Genomic DNA, 18,839 nt, shown 5'->3' on the forward strand with positions numbered 1-18,839 from the left:
ATAGAGGAAATCTTGGGAATGTTCATGACGAGGTTGATGAAACTACTTGCTGGTTCATTTTGTTACTCTTCACTGTGCCCCCTATAGCATGAACAGTGTTCATTCCGGGGTTTGTGCTGTGGTGAAGCAAAGCCAAATGATTTTGAAAGTAAAAAGTAGGTAGATTTAAAAATGAAACTTCCTGGCAGATTGAAACTGTGTGCTAGACCAAGAATCGAACTCAGGATCTTTGCCTTTTGCAGGCATGTGCTCTACGAACTGAGTTATCCCCGCCTGACTTGCGACCTATCCTCACAGCTCCAGTTGTGCCAGTACCTCATTTCCTACCTTCCAAACTTACAGAAGCTCTCCTTCACAGGAGAGCTTCTCTGGAGTTTAGAAGGTGGGGGACGAGGTACTGGCGCAATTGGAGCTGTGAGGATGGGTCACGAGTCCTGCTTGGATAGCTCAGTTGGTGGAGCACTTGCCTGTGAAAGGTGAAGTCCCGAGTTTGAGTCTTAGTCTGGCACCCAGTTTGAATCTTCTAAGAAGTTTCATGTCAGTGCACACTCCTCTGCAAAGTGAAAATTTCGTTCTGGATGTAAAAATTATGTGCCCAAAATGATGTGTCAAGTAGCAGCAGTGGGCCAAGACAGACACAGCAACAGGGAAGTAACAGATTTTGTGACTTTTATGAGTTTCTAACCAGGAGCAAATTGTACAATATAATCTGTGTGCCTTATCTTAGTTTCTTGAGTTTCTGCATGTTAATTTAATATCTAATAGCCAAAATTCTCGTGTTTTCATTTACATTGGAAAATAAACTGATTTTGTGACATATTACAAGTTCCTAATCAGGGGCGAATTATTTAGTTTCACCTGAGTGCTTCGGTAGTTGGATTTTTAAATCTCTGTATATTAATCTAATTTATTAGACACAGTTCCTGTGTTTTCCTCAGCATTTACAGTAGGGTTCTGCAGCATGTGCCAACAGTCCATTTTTCTGGGTAGTGTAGGTTTCCATGGTCTTTAGTATGGATGGGGACTGTGATTGTTGTATGCGGATGCAAGCTGAGTTGGTGACACTTCGCTCCAGCTCCAGGACGTGATGGCTTCAATTACACAGCTTGAAGCTGCAGTGGATGGGCACCACTGTTGTGGCCTGGCTGTGGGGATCCAATGGACATGCAGCAAGTTCGGGTCCTCCGATCGATCCTCATGGGTGGCCAGCCCAGTTACTGCTCGCACTGAGGTTAACTCCTCACCTGTGGTCAAGTGATAGGTTCCCCCGGGGCTTAGCAGGCAGCAAAAGACTTCCCAGGGGGCTGCACGTAAGGCGTCGCTGGTTAGTCTGACAAACAGGTTCCAGGTGCTGTCTGTGGCTGACACTGTTGCCGAGCCAGATGCTGTCGCCTGTCCTGTTTCAGAGGAAACCTCTCAGCCTGCAAGATCTGGGGAATCACAGAGAGTGGGATTATTGATAGTCAGGAGCTTCAAAGTTAGGGGCGTTATGGGGCCCCTTAGGAACTTCGCAGCCAAGGAGAGGAAGAAAGCCAATATGCCCTCTGTGTGCATACAAGATGGAGTCATTCCAGATCTGGAACAGGTCTTTGAGGATGCCATGAAGAGCACAGGGTGCAGCCAACTGCAGATGGTGGCTCACGTCAGTATCAATGATTGTCACTCTGGATTGGAAGAGGTTCTCTCTGGTTTTGAGCGGCTAACAGAAGTGGTAAAGGCTGCCAGTCTCGCTTGTGAGATGAAAGCAGTATCAGCATAGTCAACAGAACCGATTGTGGACCTCTGATACAGAGACGAGTGGAGGGTCTGAATTAGAGACTCAAATGGTTCTGAGACTGTAGGCTGCAGATTCCTCGACTTGCTCCATAGGGTGGTTGGGTTTCTGGTTCCACTGAATAGGTCAAGAGTCCACTATACACAGGAGGCAGCTACACAGGTAGCAGGGGCCGAACACAGGAAGAACGTAAATACAGGAACAATCGGTATAACAGTTGTAAATTGTCGTAGCTGTGTTGGGAAAGTACCAGAGCTCCAAGTGCTAATAGAAGGCACTGATGCTCAAATCACTATAGGCACTGAAAGCTGGCTAAAGCCGGAGATAGGCTCAGCCGATATTTTTGTGAAGAACCTAATGGTGTTCTGCAAGGATAGGCTAAACACAGTTGGCGGTGGTGTGTTTGTTGCTGTTAGAAGTAGTTTGTCGTGTCTTGAAGTTGAAGTAGATAATTAATATGGGCAGAGGTCATTCTTGGCAACTGGAATAAAATAATAATTGGATGCTTTTAATGACCTCCCAATTCAGATGATACAATTGCTGAAAGGTTTAAAGGAAACTTGAGTGTGATTTCAAACACGTACCCAACTCATACGATTATAGTTTGTGGTGACTTAAATTTATCCTCGATATGTTGGTGAAAACACATGTTTAATTTCGGAGATACGCATAAAACATCATCTGAAATTGTGCTAACGCATTCCCTGAAAATTATTTCGAGCAGTTAGTTCATGAGCCCACGCGAATAGTAAACGGTTTTGAAAACACGCTTGACCTCTTAGCAACAAATAATCCTGAGTTAATTATGAGCATAAAAACGGATGCAGGGATTAGTGAACACAGGGTTATCGTAGCGAGGGTGAATATTGTAACCCTCGCATCCTCCAAAAATAAATGAAAAATATACCTATTGAAAAAAGCATATAAAAATTCATTTGACACCTTCCTGAGAGACAATCTCTATTCCTTCCAAATAAACAATATAAGTGTAGACCAGATGTGGCTTGAATTCAGAGAAATAGTATCAGCAGTGATTGAGAGATTTCTTCCAAACAAATTAACAAACAACAGAGCTGATTCTCCTTGGTACACAAAACGGGTCAGAACACTGTTGCAGAAACAATGAAAAAAACATGCCAAAATTAAACAGTCACAAAATCTCCAAGATTGGCAATCTTTTACAGGAAATCAAAATTTAGTGTGGACTTCAATGCGAGATGCTTATAATAGTTTCCACAACGAAACTTTGTCTCAAAACTTAGCAGAAAATCCAAAGAGATTCTGGTCATATGTGAAGTATACTAGCGGCAAGACACAATCAATGATTTCTCTGCACGGTAGCAATGGAGACACTATTGAAGGCAGTGCTGCCAAAGCAGAATTACTAAACACAGCCTTTTGAAGTGCCTTCACAAAAGAAGATGAAGTAAAAATTCCAGAATTCGAATCAAGAACAGCTGCCAAAATGAGTAACATAGAAGTAGATATCCTCGGAGTAGTGGAGCAACTCAAATCATATAATAAAAGCAAGTGCAGTCCACATTCCATGCCAATTAGAATCTCAGAGTATGCTGATGCAATAGCTCCATACTTAACGATCAAATACAATCACTCGTTCAATGAAAGATCCGTACCCAAGACTGGAGAGTGGCACAGGTCACAACAATGTACAAGAAAGGCAGTAGGAGTGATCCACTAAACTACAGGCCCATATCATTAATGTCAATATGCAGCAGGATTTTGGAACATATATCATGTTAGGACATTATGAATTACCTCGAAGAAAACGATCTATTGAGACAGAGTCAACACAGATTTAGAAAACATTGCTCTTGTGAAACAAAATTAGCTCTTTACTCATATGAAGTGCTGGGTGCTATTGACAAGGGATTTCAAATTGATTCCGTATTTTTGGATTTCTGGAAGGCTTTTGACACTGTACCACACAAGTGACGTGTAGTGAAATTGCGTGCTTATGGAATATCGTCTCAGTTATGTAATTGGATTTGTGATTTCCTGTCAGAGAGATCACAGTTCGTAGTAATTGATGGAATGTCATTGAGTAAAACAGAAGTAATTTCTGGCATTCCCCAAGGTAGTGTTACAGGCCCTTTGCTCTTCCTTATCTATATAAATTATTTGGGAGAAAGTCTGAGCAGCCATCTTAGATTGTTTGCAGATGACACTGTCGTTTATTAACTAATAAAGTCATCAGAAGATCAAAACAAAATACCTGTATGGTGTGAAAATTGGCAAGTGACCCTGAACAATAAAAAATGTGAGGTGATCCACATGAGTGCTAAAAGGAATCTGTTAAACTTTGGTTACGTGATAAATCAGTCAAATCTAAAGGCTGTAAATTCAACTAAATACCTAGGAGTTACAATTACGAACAACTTAAATTGTTAGGAACACATAGAAAATGTTGTGGGGAACGCTAACCAAAGACTGTGTCTTATTGGCAGGGCACTTAGAAAATGTAACAGATTTACTAACGAGACTGCCTACACTATGCTTGTCTGTCATTTAGAATACTATTGAACAGTGTGGGATCCTTACCAGATAGGATTAATAGAGTACATGGAAATGTTACAGGATTTGGGATGGACATAATTAAAACAAAGGCATTTTTCACTGCGGAGGAATTTTCTCACAAAATTCCAATCATCAACTTTCTCCTCTGAATGCAAAAATATTCTGTTGGCGCTGACCTACACAGGGAGAAACAATCGCCATGATAAAATAAGGGAAATCAGAGCTCGTGTGGAAAGATAAAGACATTCATTCTTTCCGCACACTATAAGAGATTGTAATAATAGAGAATTGTGAAGGTGGTCCGATGAACCCTCTGCCAGGCACTTAAATGTGATTCACAGAGTATCCACGTAGATATAGATGGAGATGTAAAAATAACATTGTAGGAAAAATGACCATGGTGTGATTATAAAAATTGTACAATTTTATATGTTAAAAGTATTGACTTGTTAAGAAATTTTATCTTAACTTGTTCAAAATTTTTGAAAATTGTCTGATGTAAACTAAATAAGATTGTCAACACTTTACTCCCAAAGTGTCAGAAACAGAAAGTTTACAATCATAGTGTATTTGCAAATTTTTTGTTGTGGTGTGGAGTAAGGCAAGGCAGTGTTCTGTCCCCACACCTATTTTAGTTTTGTTCAGGGGCTTTCTTGAGGCACACTATACCAAACATAAAAATAGGTTCAGAATTCAATGGAAAAGTGCTTAACACTGTACACTATGCTGGTGACACACTACTATTGGGAGAAAACATCACACACCAGCAGCCACTATTTCAACAAATCGATAGATTCAGCAATGGTTTTGACCTCGAAATGAATTTTAACAGGACCAAATAATGATTACTAGCAAACCTCCAAACATCTCATCAGGTATTACTAGTAACACCATACCCGTTGAAATAGTGTCAAAATATAAATATCTCGGTACTTGTATCAGTTTTAAACTTGGTTACTCCCAGGAAGCAAAGCAGGATTGAACAAGCAAGAACAGCATTTTTTAAGATGAGATTGTGTTTACCAACTATAATTTGAATAAACAATTAAGACTCCAGATGAATAAATGTAGTGTGAACCCAGTAGTCTTGCATGGAATGGAGGTAGGGACACTTAATGAGACAACAACACAAAATATTGAGGCATTTGAAATGTGGCTGTATCGATGAATGTTAAAAATGTCCTGGACACAAGGAAGTACCAGTGAAGAAGTTCTAAGCTGAATCAAAACCAGAAAATAGAATATTTTGGCCATATCATGACTGGGGGAGGTATATTGTTCTAAGACTGATAATGGAATGAAAAGCTGCAGAGAAAAGACCAGTAGGAAGAAGACGAACATCTTGGCTCCAGAATCTGAGAGCGTGGTTCGTACGCATGTCCCTACAGCTGTTTATATCTGTACAGTCAAAAACAATATTAGCCATAAGCACAATCAAACTCTGAAGAGAAATGGCACTGTAGGTAGAAGAAGAAGAAGAATCTTAGGGCAGTGGTACCATGACTTTTATTGCAGAAACCATTAAAAAATAGAGGTTGCTCAGTGAGCAAAGAAGAGTTCTTTTGTTTCATTTTCCATGGATCATTTGTACAATTAATCATATCAGTGTGGAATAAGTCATTTTTCATTCAGATTACACATCTGTATGTAAATATGATTACATGCTGACTATTTACGCATATGTGTGTGTGTGTGTGGGGGGGGGGGGGGGGAACACATGTGTGCATTCGTGTGTGCTTTTGCGGCCCTTTTTCTTTTCCCCCCTTGTTAAAAATACAAATCTGAATTAGGTATTCTTATGGAATAGAGGTGTCAAGGAGAAACTTCTCACTTTGTTTTCAAATTTAACTTTTCTGTCCATCAAACATTTTATATAATCTAGTAAGTGATAAAAAAAATGGTGTTAACATTGTGCACCCCGTTTTGTGCTAACAGCAATCTTAATGTGGAATAATGAATGTCGTTTTTTGTGGTATTTCAGTTGTATAATCATTGTTCCTTTTGAGCTGCAGTGAGTTATTTACAACAAATTTCATGAGGGAGTAAATATACTGTGAAACAGTAGTCACAGTATTTAACTTCTTGAACAGATGTCAACAGAATGATTATGGATGAACACCACATAATATTCTTCCTGCACATTTTTTAGCAATGAACACCTTCTCTCTTAAATCTGAGTTGCCCCACAATATTATTCCATATGACATAGTTGAATAAAATACACTAAATGTGTCAACTTACTGATTTGCCACCCCCCAAATATTTCAGTGATTTAAAGACAGGAAATGGAAATAATAGTTTTTTTTATAAATAGATCTTCTACTACCAGTCATGATTTTCTTTATTTACTTTTTTCACAACGCGTTTTAGGAAATGATTCCCATTTTCAAGTGTTTTATGTGTGTGTAACACCATTTCTGTTGATGTTGTCAATGTGTGACAGTCTGCTACACACAAAAAACGCACTTGAAAATAGGAATCATTTCCCAAAACACGTGCAAAAAGCAAATAAAGAAAATTGTGACTGGTAGCAGAAGATTTATTTATAAACAAACCTATTTGTTTCACAGTCGCAGTCTGTCAAAAACCACTTATAATGGATCAAACCAGGAAAAGGAAAGCTAAAGGTTTAAATTTCATGTTAAAGAAAGCATTTAACAGGGTTATTGTACAAACTTACTGTTGGTTGACCATCTCACAGACTCCCTTATGGAGGACACAGTAAAAGGCATCCCAGGGATAGAGAAGTAACTGAAAGAGATGAAAACAAATAAGTTGCCAGGTCAGGATAGAATGCAAATTCGGTTTTAAAGAGAGTACTCTACAGTGTTGATCCCTTATTTAGCTTGCATTTACCACAAAGTCTTGTCCAGCACAAAGTCCCAAGTGACTGATAAAAAAGCAAAGCTAACTCATTTATGTAAGAAGAGTAAAAGAATAGGCCAGCAAAATTACAGACCAGTAACATGAGTGTCGGTTTGCCGCAGATTTCTTGAATATATTCTAAATTTGAGTATGTAAATTTCCGTGAGATGGAAAAGCTCCTGTCCACATACCATCACTGATTTAGAAAGCAGCCTCATGCAAAATTCAGTTTACTCATTCCTCACACAATATACTATCACCTATGGATGAAGGGCAACAGTCGGATTCCATATTCTTAGATTTCCAGAAAGTGTTTGACATGGTGCCTCACTGCAGACACTTAATGAAGGTCCAAGGATATGCATACTCAATGCCGAGTATTTGTCTGAGACATACCTGTTGGACAGGGTGAGCAACAGTCTGTGTATTTGTTGATGATGCTGTGGTGTATGGGAAGTTGTCATTGTTGAATGACTAGGAGGACACAAGATGACTTAGAAAGCATTTCTAGTTGGTGTGATGAATGGCAGCTTGCTCTAAATGTATAAAAATGTTAACACAGATGAGTTGGAAAAAATTATGTTTAAAATGGCAGACAAAAAATAGCAAAGTATCTAAATGTACGTCTACATCTACATAGGCATTCTGAAAACCACTATATAGTGCATGACAGATGGTGCCCTTTACCACTACAAGTTATTTACTTTCCTGTGCCAGTTGCAAATAAAGCATGGGAAAAATTACTTGTTTATATGCCTCCATATGAGCCCTAATTTCTTGTATCTTTTCTTTTTGGTCCTTACTTGCAACATATGTTGGTGGCAGTAGAATCATTTGTCAGTCAGCTTCAATGATTGAAAACAAGTCACTTCTTGGCTACTGAAAGAACACAAATAATAACTGAAGGCTGAAAGCCTGAAAATGTTACTGTAAATAGAAAGTTCCAAAATCCAGTGTCCATACATGTCAGTGTGCCACAATCAAACTCCAGAAGGGACGTGCAGAAGTTAATGAGAGAATGAGCAAAAGTCTGAAGGGGTGCACGGAAGTTTAATTCAAGTGTACGGCCAATGAAAAACAAAGACAATTATTACAGAGTCCAACTGTGTGTCATGGAGTCAGAGGTCACGTCCCTTTGGTGCAGAGGTCACAAATGGTGTAGGTCCATAGCTGGCAACTTCTGGAAATGGGAGTTGATGTGGTTGGCATCATAATCACTGCAGGACTCCAGAGAGAGATCCTAATTGTGAGAATGATTTTGCAATTGGCAACTCTCCCGAGAAACTCACTTGGAGTGAATTTCTAGGGAGTAACCTGGGCGCTGGTCGAAAATACTGCCTGGCCGATGGGATACTGCAGGTACTACTTTTGGTTACATGGCCTGCAGAGGAGAAAAAGGTCTGCAGGGCCATTGATCTCTGATGGCTGTTGAACTGCTGCCTGGTTGACGGGTGGAGTGAGGCCATCTATTTTGCGTCAGCTGAAGAGCTGTTTTCTGTGGAGTCCATTGCCGCATAAAATGTCTGTGTTGGTAGTTGCTGGCTAAGTAGGCACAAGGCCTTGACACAACATAAACAACCCCATAATTTTAGAATGGAGCGTTGGCAATGTGCTGCTCGACATAGTCCCATCAATCAAATATCTAAGCATAACACTTCCTGGCAGATTAAAACTGTGTGCCCGACCGAGACTCGAACTCGGGACCTTTGCCTTTCGCGGGCAAGTGCTCTACCATCTGAGCTACCGAAGCACGACTCACGCCCGGTACTCACAGCTTTACTTCTGCCAGTATCTCATCTTCTACCTTCCAAACTTTACAGAAGCTCTCCTGTGAACCTTGCAGAACTAGCACTCCTGAAAGAAAGGATATAGCGGAGACATGGCTTAGCCACAGCCTAGGGGATGTTTCCAGAATGAGATTTTCACTCTGCAGCGGAGTGTGCGCTGATATGAAACTTCCTGGCAGATTAAAACTGTGTGCCCGACCGAGACTCGAACTCGGGACCTGTGCCTTTCGCGGGCAAGTGCTCTACCATCTGAGCTACCGAAGCACGACTCACGCCCGGTACTCACAGCTTTACTTCTGCCAGTATCTCGTCTCCTACCTTCGCAGGAGAGCTTCTGTAAAGTTTGGAAGGTAGGAGACGAGATACTGGCAGAAGTAAAGCTGTGAGTACCGGGCATGAGTCGTGCTTCGGTAGCTCAGATGGTAGAGCACTTGCCCGCGAAAGGCAAAGGTCCCGAGTTCGAGTCTCGGTTGGGCACACAGTTTTAATCTGCCAGGAAGTTTCATATCAGCGCACACTCCGCTGCAGAGTGAAAATCTCATTCTGGATCTAAGCATAACGTTGCAAAATGATATGAAGACAAACGAGCATGTAAGGGCAGTAGTAGGTAAGATGAATGGTCGACTTTCGTTTATTGAGAGAATTTTAAGATAAGTATAGCTCATTTAAAAAGAGGTATAGTTGTAATAGGAAAGTTCTGGTAGAATGAAATTACTTTAGGAGTAAAGGAGACCTCTCACTGAAAAGCAGAAACATTGAGTCATCAACAGTCAACAGTCACAAACAAAAAGATGGAATACTTGCTAGCTGTCAGAGTAATCCTTGTGCGAGCGCGCGCTTCTGCGCCCCCGCCCCCCACCCCCCCATCCCACACACACACACACACACACACACACACACACACACACACACACACAGACACACGCACACACACACAAATGGCCCTACATGTTGCTGGCTGGGTGCACACTGCCATTTACTGCAGTTTGGCAGGTGGAATAGGTGGGGTGGAGGTTGTGTTGGGTGGAATGGGTAGATGGGGAGAGAGACAGGAGGTAGAAACATGAAGAGGTGTTCGTGATGGGTGGCTAGTCAGATGAGAATCCCCAACACTCGAGCAGTACTTATACTGTATTATCAGTGTAAGTAATGAATGATACAACGGTGTGACTGACCTCAGAAAAGTTAGACATTCATTACAAAAATCATTACTATTGATCCCTCAAGCTCTTGCACAGTGATTTTACTTTTGCACACGTGGAAAGTTCTTCTGATGTCTTTTTATAGCCACAGTGCTGCAACCCTTCGTTTTTTACTATGTCACCTAGATTTTAAAGTAATGAAATTTTAATTGCAGTATTGCTTAATGGGAAGGATCAAACTTAATTTTCTTTCATATGCAACTGCATTCTTGCTTTAAGTACTGCTGTGATACATGACAGTTGATACTTCACCTCCATTGTACAATAACTTTTGTTTATTATTCAGAAATGACTTTTAGTGTAGCAACTTCCACTAATTCTCTTGGAAAAAGCTCAAATAATGCAATATAGAGTTCATAAGACTTCATGTAATAACACATCTTTAATGTGCAACAATCTACAATGTAATGCATTGTCTCCTAATAATTATTCTTTGGCACAGAACATTTATGCTCAAGGCACAGAAAATTTTGTATTTTATAAAAGTAAAAGTTAAAATATCCTTATCTGGTTTTGTTTCTCTTTGGGATTTTTTAGCAATCATTAGGATCAATTCCATAATTTTAAACATCAGCCTACAGTAGATGTCATTCACTTAAATTATACATTGTATACTCAAGAATGGATTGCTGTGTTCCATACACAGTCTCCTGAATAGTTTACATATAATTTCCGAGGATTCTCCCAATAAACATTCGCCTTCCTTGTGCGAAACAGTACCAAGACACATTTTGCACATTTTAGTTTAATAATACCATATGGAACAATATTCTGGGGTAATTCATCTTTAAGAAAGAGAGTGTTCATTGCTCAAAATCTTGCTGTAAGAATAATATGCGACGCTCATCCATGATCATCTTGTAGAGAGCTGTTGAAGGAGTCAGGCATTTCGACTGCTGCCTCACAGTTTGTTGTAAGCAATTCACTGTAGCTTAAAAGGAGTGATAATGTATGTACAGTAATTACAATATCAGAATAGAAAATGACATTCATTATTCCACATTAACATTGTCTTTAGCGCAAAAATTGGTACACAATACTGTCACCAAAATTTTGAATTGCTTATCTGAAGTATAAAATGTCTCAATATTATGAAAAGGAAAGTTGCTATTCACCATATAGCAAAGCTGCTGAGTCACAGACAGGCACGACAAAAAGACTATCACACATAAAACTTTTGACCAGTAAGACCTTCTTCAAAAACAGATGACAGACACACTCACATTCACTCATGGAAATGCAGCTCACACACATGAATGCAATCTCAGACAACTGAAACCACTCTGTGATGAGTGTGGTTTCAGTTGCGTGAGACTGAAGTCGTGTGTCTGAGTTTGTTTGCATGAGTGTGTGTCTGTGGTCTCTTTTTGAGCAAGGCCTTACTGACCGAATGCTTTATATGGGACAGTCTTTTTGTTGTGTCTATCTGCCACTCAGTAAACAAAATTAAAACTTGACATCTCTATCTATCCTGTACAAGAATTTCTGTCTTTGTAATGTGTAAAAGGTCATGAGTAGAATTGTAAGTCACAACAGTAATAAAAGTAAATAATAAAAATGAAAGAAATGCTAGTTGTAACTAGTGAGTGTGTAGCCACATCTACATCTGCATGTGCAATGTGAATGTAAAACAATGACTCGTTCCACCTCATTACGATTAATTGTACAAGTGATCTATGAAACATGAAACAAACTACTACCAATCGTACATACTTGTTTGATTTCTTATCGCTTTGCAACATTGTGACTAGTTATTTAATCTGTGTGACTCATCAAGTAAGGTGACATACTAGTTGAGAACCTCTACTCACATTCGAGGTATATATTGGTTCAAATCCTCATTTGGCCACCCAGATTGAGGTTTTAGATTGTTTTACTAAATTGCATAAGGCAGTAATTGAGATGTTTCCCTCATGAAAGAAGTGGCCTACTTCCTTCCCCAGTCTGAGTTTGTTCTCCATTGCATATCAATGACAGGATGTTAAACCTTAATCATCTTTCTTTCTTCATAACTTGTGCAGCAATGGTTCATTGTTGCATTCATTCTTTTATTTCAAACAGCAGTGTATGAATTGCAGTACAAACTGGTATGGTGATCTTTCTCTAGTTCACAACTTTGCTTTTACTATTTTGCAAGAGCACACAGCTTGCTGCTTGTAAGTTTATACTTTCCTTCTTAATCTTAATCCTTGAAAAGTTTCAGTAATGCTGTTTACCGTAGAAGGTACTGATGTATGTGAAATGCCTCTTGTTTCAACCAAGACTGTATAAATATCACATTAATGAAAGTTGTTTAAAAGTTTTAGCTGTTTCTGTTTATGTACGTTTTTCTGTTGATGTTAGACTCTCTAATTATTGTTTCTTCAAACAGTTTTCTTCATAAAATCACTATAACAGTAGGAATGCCGTTACAGTTCCATACCAGATATCCACAAAATAACAACAATCATTCTGATAATATTTTGACTGAAGAATTGAAAATTTCCATGATGTACAGAACTTTCACCATCCAGATGATAATTGTGTCAACCTTTCGGCAGATTTTTTTTGTTTACATATCATGCTTTCTTACTTCTACTCTTATAATATTATGAGAAACATAAATAATTGACATAATTATTCTTCATTCTCAAAGATTAACATTATGCTGAATGTATATTGTTCTATTTTGCATACCATTTACAGTCACATGTTACTATGTCACGTGGTCAATATATGCAATGTGCTCGTCATTTGTCTCTCCTTTTTGAAGGTGACATAGTAGTATTTTGAATTTGTAAAACTTGGTGTATAATTTTTGGGAATTTCTGGTTGTTTCAGATCACATGCTTGCTCATCACGGCATAAGAAATATGAAATGTGATATCTGTGGCAAATGTTTCTTCTCCAAAAACAGCTTGTTTCGACACCGTAGATCACATACTGGTGAGAAGCCATTTGAGGTTAGTGTATTTTTTTATGAAATACAAAGTAAAAGTTTTGGGTGATGAAAAATGTATTTTGGAGAAATATATTTGTTAATGTTTGTTAAGAAACAAACTTTTATATCACAATTAGATCACTAGCACTCATTTAACATTAGAAATTACTTAAAAGTATCCGTAGTCAATGGGTGTTTCTTTTTCTCTGCCTCGTGATGGCTGGGTGTTGTGTGTTCTTCTTCATCATTTCATCATCATTGACGCACGCAAGTCGCCGAAGTGGTGTCACCTAAAAAGAACTTGCAATACGGTGGCCAAACTTCCCTGCATGGGGCCTCCCGGCCAACAATGCCGTATGATCATTTTTCATTTCTTTTTAATTTCTGTCTAATAGTATGATACATTGATATCGTATTTACTATTAAATGATAAAAGGTCACTCTATTGTATTGGGCTGTATGTGTGCTTCAAATGACCTTTTTTTCGTGAACAGAATTCTTACTGCTTTTATAAAAAGCTGTTGTTGAATTAATTTTGAGAAAATAAGTGTAACAAAAGGGAATTATTCTAGTATGAGGACAAAAATTCAAATTTCCATTCTGCTGATAGCTTTCAGTTTTTTTTATGTTATCCTACTAAGTGTAATCTTTTACCATTAACATGACACGTTAAGTTGCAGACATTGTGGTCTGAGCTGCCAGAGGTGGCGGTCTTGTGTGCGTGAGGTGTGCTCACTTGTGTGTGTGAATGAATGTGTGTGTGACTTTCCTTTCTGGATGAAGACTATGGTTGAAAGTTAATGTGTAAGTGTCTTATAGTTATGCAACTGAGTGTGTCATCTTTACAGTGAGTAGCAATCTATCTTTTCCTTACAGTTTTAATTTCCAACCTGATGTTTCCATTGTTTGAGTGTAGCCTTTTGACACTCATCTTCGTCAATTAATCTAACCATCATCAACATGCTTTATAACTGCAGCACCTCACCAGTTGGCTGTCAGATACCTACATAGAGTTTAATCATCCCCTAAAATTATAGAAGAGCAGTGCTGCATTACACTGTCGAGTCGCATTAATATGCAGTTTATAGAAGTAGCTGATGATCTACTTAGTTTCTAACTAGCCTGTAATGTGTCTTTGGATGCTGCACAAACTACCTAGTACTGAAGGGCACTTTTTAAGTTTTTCCAAAAGCAGTGGAATAAAAACTTTTGTAGTACAAATCATTTATTGTTTCTCAAAATACTTGTGACTAAAATTCATGCATTCTTGCATACATTCAAACCAGTTCTGGGAACATTTTTTGCACACTGATGTTGGTTCCTCAAAACTTCATTTCAGAAGGATACATCATCATCTTGAGGTGATGGAAATCACTGCCTATGTAAATTTTGTTTGACATAAGATGACAAAAATAAGTTGTCTACTGATAAATCAGACAAAAATGGGCAATGAAATATAAATTCAATGTTGTGAAAAGAGAAGTTACTACTCAACATATAACAGAGATGCTGACTTGCAGATAGGCACAACAAAAAGACTATCACAAATGTAGCTTTCGACCAGTAAGGCCTTTGTCAAAATTAGATGACCAATACCCACATACACACTCATGCAAACGCAACTCACACACTCATGACTGCAGTCTCAGGCATCTGAAGCCACACTGTGAGCAGCACCACCAATGCACGATGGGAGTGGCGACCTAGTGGGGGGTAGGAGGAGGTGGGGGCGGGGAGGGGGAGGGATAGTAGTGTAGGAGTGGCGGACAGTGACATGCTTTTGGGGAGCCTGCATGGTTGAGGTGGAAAGAGGTTAGGGCAGCTATGTGCAGTCAGGAGGTTAAATGGAGAGTTGGGGGGAGGGGGGGGATAGGCGGATAGCAGAAAAGGAGAGAAGCAGAAATACTGGATGTGCTGGAGGAATGAGGGCTGTGTAGTGCTGGAATGGGAACAGAGGAGGGGCTGGAAGGGAGGGTACAACGAAGGTTGAAGCCAGGAAGGTTACGGGAATGTAGGATACATTGCAGGGAAAGTTCCCACCTGCGCAATTCTGAAAAGATGAATATCCTGCGTTCCCGTAACCCTCCTGGCCTCTACCGTTGTTAGTCATTGCCCTCTCCCATCCAGCCCCTTCTCTGTTCCCATTCCAGCCATATGCAGCCCTCATTCCTCCATTGCACCCAGTCTTTTTGCTTTTCTCTTTTTCCGCTATCCCCCCCCCCACACCCCCCGCCCACCTCTCCGCTGCCCTCCATCTAACCGCACATAGCTGCCCTACCTTCTTTCCACCTCATCCCTGTGCGCTCTCCAACAGCAGCATGTCACTGTTTGCCACCCCTACCCTACTATCCCTCCACCTCCCTGCCCCAGCCTCCTCCTTAACCCCATCCAGTTGCCACTCCCATCATGCACTGGTAGTGCTGTTCGCAGTGTAGCCTCAGATGCCTAAGGCTGCAGTTGTGTGTGTGAGTTGCATTTGTGTATGTATGTGGGTGTTTGTCATCTAATTTTGACAAAGGTCTTATTGGCTGGAAGTTATATTTGTGACAGTCTTTTTGTTGTGCCTATCTGTGACTCAGCATCTCTGCTAAATGGTGAGTAGCAACTTTCCTTTATACAGTATTGTTACATTCCATCCTGGATTTTCCATTGTTTGAAATATTAATTCCGTGTTTTTCTCTGTCCTATAAGCAGTTAAAAATATTTTGTGTAGGCAGTGTTGGATAGCTTTTAGGAATAATAACACATGCATTATACAGCACACATCTGTACTAATTATACTATTTTTTACTATTGACTTCGGTGAAACCTATCCAGCTGCGTGTTCCACACTGGCAGCAGTTGCTTATTCTGATTTGTTCTGCTAAAGTGTGACTTGTGTCATACCCAAGGTGTCCTTTGCCTTGTAAGATAAACATTAAAGTCATGTATTGTTTACATTCCAGCACAGAGGACATGGTGGGTATAACACATCTGTGTTACTAAACACCTAAAACGTTGCACAGTGTATAGCTCTGGTTGCAGGTTGCCTAAGGGCCTCCAGGGACAACAAAAACTAGATTTTCAGTATTTCATACAACATTAACCAAATTGAAAAATTTGTAAATGGTGTTATAACATACTCATTAAGAGGTATAACCTTAGATTAAAGGTTTAATGCATTAAGTTAAGTATTGAAGATAGAAACAGTGTCTTTGTCTTGAGACAGCACAACTCCAGCACACAATTTATCCAGACTATATTCATCCAGTGTTTGAGAGTGAGAGCAGACTTTACACATAATTTCAAATCTTTTCAAAACATTGTCTTACTGACAGCTTCTCACAAAATGATAAAAACAAAGAAAAGTTTATTGCTTACTATGTTTTGGCCATTCAGGCAGTACAAATTCAGCATCAGCTGTAAGGTTTTAATTTATTACTTCTTTGCTACTAACTCTATTGGTAACACATTTTGCAGATAATATCCACATACAGCAGTGAATGTAACTCCAAAATTATGTGATTTTATGAGAAAGTTCAAGAGATATGTCATAAACAATGTGATAGGTGAAAAACAACTTTTTTCTGAAAACAGAGACCAAATAACTGAGACTATCCTCTCAAGAAGAATACAGTATATCAGTTTAATAAGTCATGGTTGCAAAATGCAAACATGAATTCTTACAGAAGCACAGGAAAACCGGTAGAAGCCAACCGTGGGGAAGATTTGTATCCCGGGAAATGTAGGAACACTCGAGGCAGTACTTACCTTACAACTTCTCATAAAAGATAGGTTAAGGAAAGGCAGATATATGTTTACCTAGCATTTGTAGACTTAAGGAAAGTTTTTGACAATGTTGACTAGAGTACTCTCTCTGAAATTCTGAAGGTAGCAGGGGTAAAAGGCTATTTACAATTTGCATAGAAGCAGTAGTTGAGAAGTGAGTGAGACAGTGTTGCAGTCAATGCCTGATGTTATTCAGTCTGCACATTGAGAACACAATAATGAACGAATGGAAAATTTGGAATAGCGTTTAAGTGCAGGAAGAAGAAATAGAAACTTTGACGTTTGCCAATAACAAGGTTATTCTGTCAGAGGCCAAAGGCCTTCTTATGATGGGAATGGTTTTTTGGCTTGTCTGAACAGATACTATTTTGAACTTGGTGTCTATTATCTCCTCATAAGAGGTATGATAGTGTATTTTATAGGAGCTGGTGGTATTCTGTGCTTGTACCATTATGATAGGCTAGTTTTTTTGCTGAGTGGTTGGCTAGTTTAACGTCATACGGGGAAAGTTAGATGGGTAGATAGGTTGGCATATACGAATTTGTTCACCATCATACCCTTTGGGTGGTCCTTGGTGACACAATGGTTTAGTTTATTGATTTTAGACTTTAAAGTTTTAACACTTTTAATGTTTTGTTTTTTGTTTTTTAAAAATATAGAGCTCTCCTGTATACGGATAGCATAGGTAGGACTTGGGCAATTGTCGTGCCACTAGTTTATGTAAGGAATGTATATGGTATAACCCACGTGTGTGTGTTTTGGCTTCTATTTGAGCATTCATGGCCCATGAACGTCACTTGGCTGTTATTTGATAGTCGGTTGGCTGCCGCCGATGTGGTTGCCATTGGCCTTAACAGATGGCGCCTAAGACATTTGCATATGCGGGCTGAACACAGGGTTGTAGTTTATGGCAGATAATGTTGGTTATATTTAATTTGGTGGTATTGTTTTAGAGATTTGAGAGGTTGAAAGGTTTATTCAAGGAGGAACTCCCCCCCCCCCCCTCCCCCACCCCCCATTATTTATTTTATATTGACATATGGTTTGAGTTGTGCTTAGTGCCACTACTGGCTATAGGTATAGTATGGCAATGTAAAAAAATTTGGAATTTAAAAAAAAAAAAATTATAAAATCTTTTAGTGTTAATGTGTACGGAAGTACTATTCCGGTTGTTAGTCAAAATTACACCCTGTTAGATGTTATATGCTGAGTATATTATTATTAAATTATATGTGAATGCATGGAGCACATGACCATGCAGCATCCCCTACCGAGGCCGCTTCGCTGCTAGTTGACTTGTTTAGTGTCAGTATACGCTCTGCTTGAAGACTGTTTGTGTCGCAGTTATAGTCATATGTTATTTGACACTTTCTTTGAGTTGTCAAGGCTGTACGCCTGGATGGTTACCAAGGAGTTGAAGTTTGTGGTATGTAACTCATATGACCAGATCTCATTTTCTGTAACGTTGAAACGTGTTGAGTATGGTGTTAACTTATGTTTTGTACTTTTTTGTAACAGATGTCTGAAGATGGGTGTAATCCCAAAACACGCAACATGTTCTAATAAAAGAGTCAATTGAACATCTCATGACTTTATTGTGGTTGTACAGCATTGGTTATTAAATTAAATCAGGTGATGCTGAGGGAGTTAGATTAGGAAACAAGATGCTTAAAATAGTAGATGAGTTTTGCTATTTGGGCAGCAAGCTAACTGATGATGGCCGAAGCAAAGAGGATATAAAATGTTGACTGGCAATGGAAAGAAAAATCAGTAGCAAGTTCAGGTTGGAATATCAACAATTATGAAAAAGGATAGATTTCTTCTTACTATAAAGATGAGCTGCAGATGGGCACAACAAAAAGACTTTTACACATTAAGCTTTTGCCCAAAGCCTTCATCAGAAAAGGAAAGCACACACACATTCACACAAGCAAGCACACCTCTCACACACATGACTAGCATTAGCAGCCACAGGTAGCAGCGATGTG

At 39.3% G+C, this 18,839-nt stretch overlaps 1 protein-coding gene across 1 annotated transcript in view; it reads left to right on the forward strand.

The window, feature by feature from the left end:
• LOC126456083 (zinc finger protein 37-like) overlaps positions 1-18,839 on the forward strand; it is a 77,016-nt gene that overhangs the window by 44,794 nt on the left and 13,383 nt on the right. Inside the window, exon 5 of the mRNA XM_050091842.1 lies at positions 12,984-13,105. Within this exon, the coding sequence (XP_049947799.1) occupies positions 12,984-13,105 (122 nt within the window). The remainder of the gene's footprint in view (positions 1-12,983; positions 13,106-18,839) is intronic.

This window comes from Schistocerca serialis, chromosome 1 (genome assembly GCF_023864345.2).
Source record: "Schistocerca serialis cubense isolate TAMUIC-IGC-003099 chromosome 1, iqSchSeri2.2, whole genome shotgun sequence".
NCBI lineage: Eukaryota > Metazoa > Arthropoda > Insecta > Orthoptera > Acrididae > Schistocerca > Schistocerca serialis.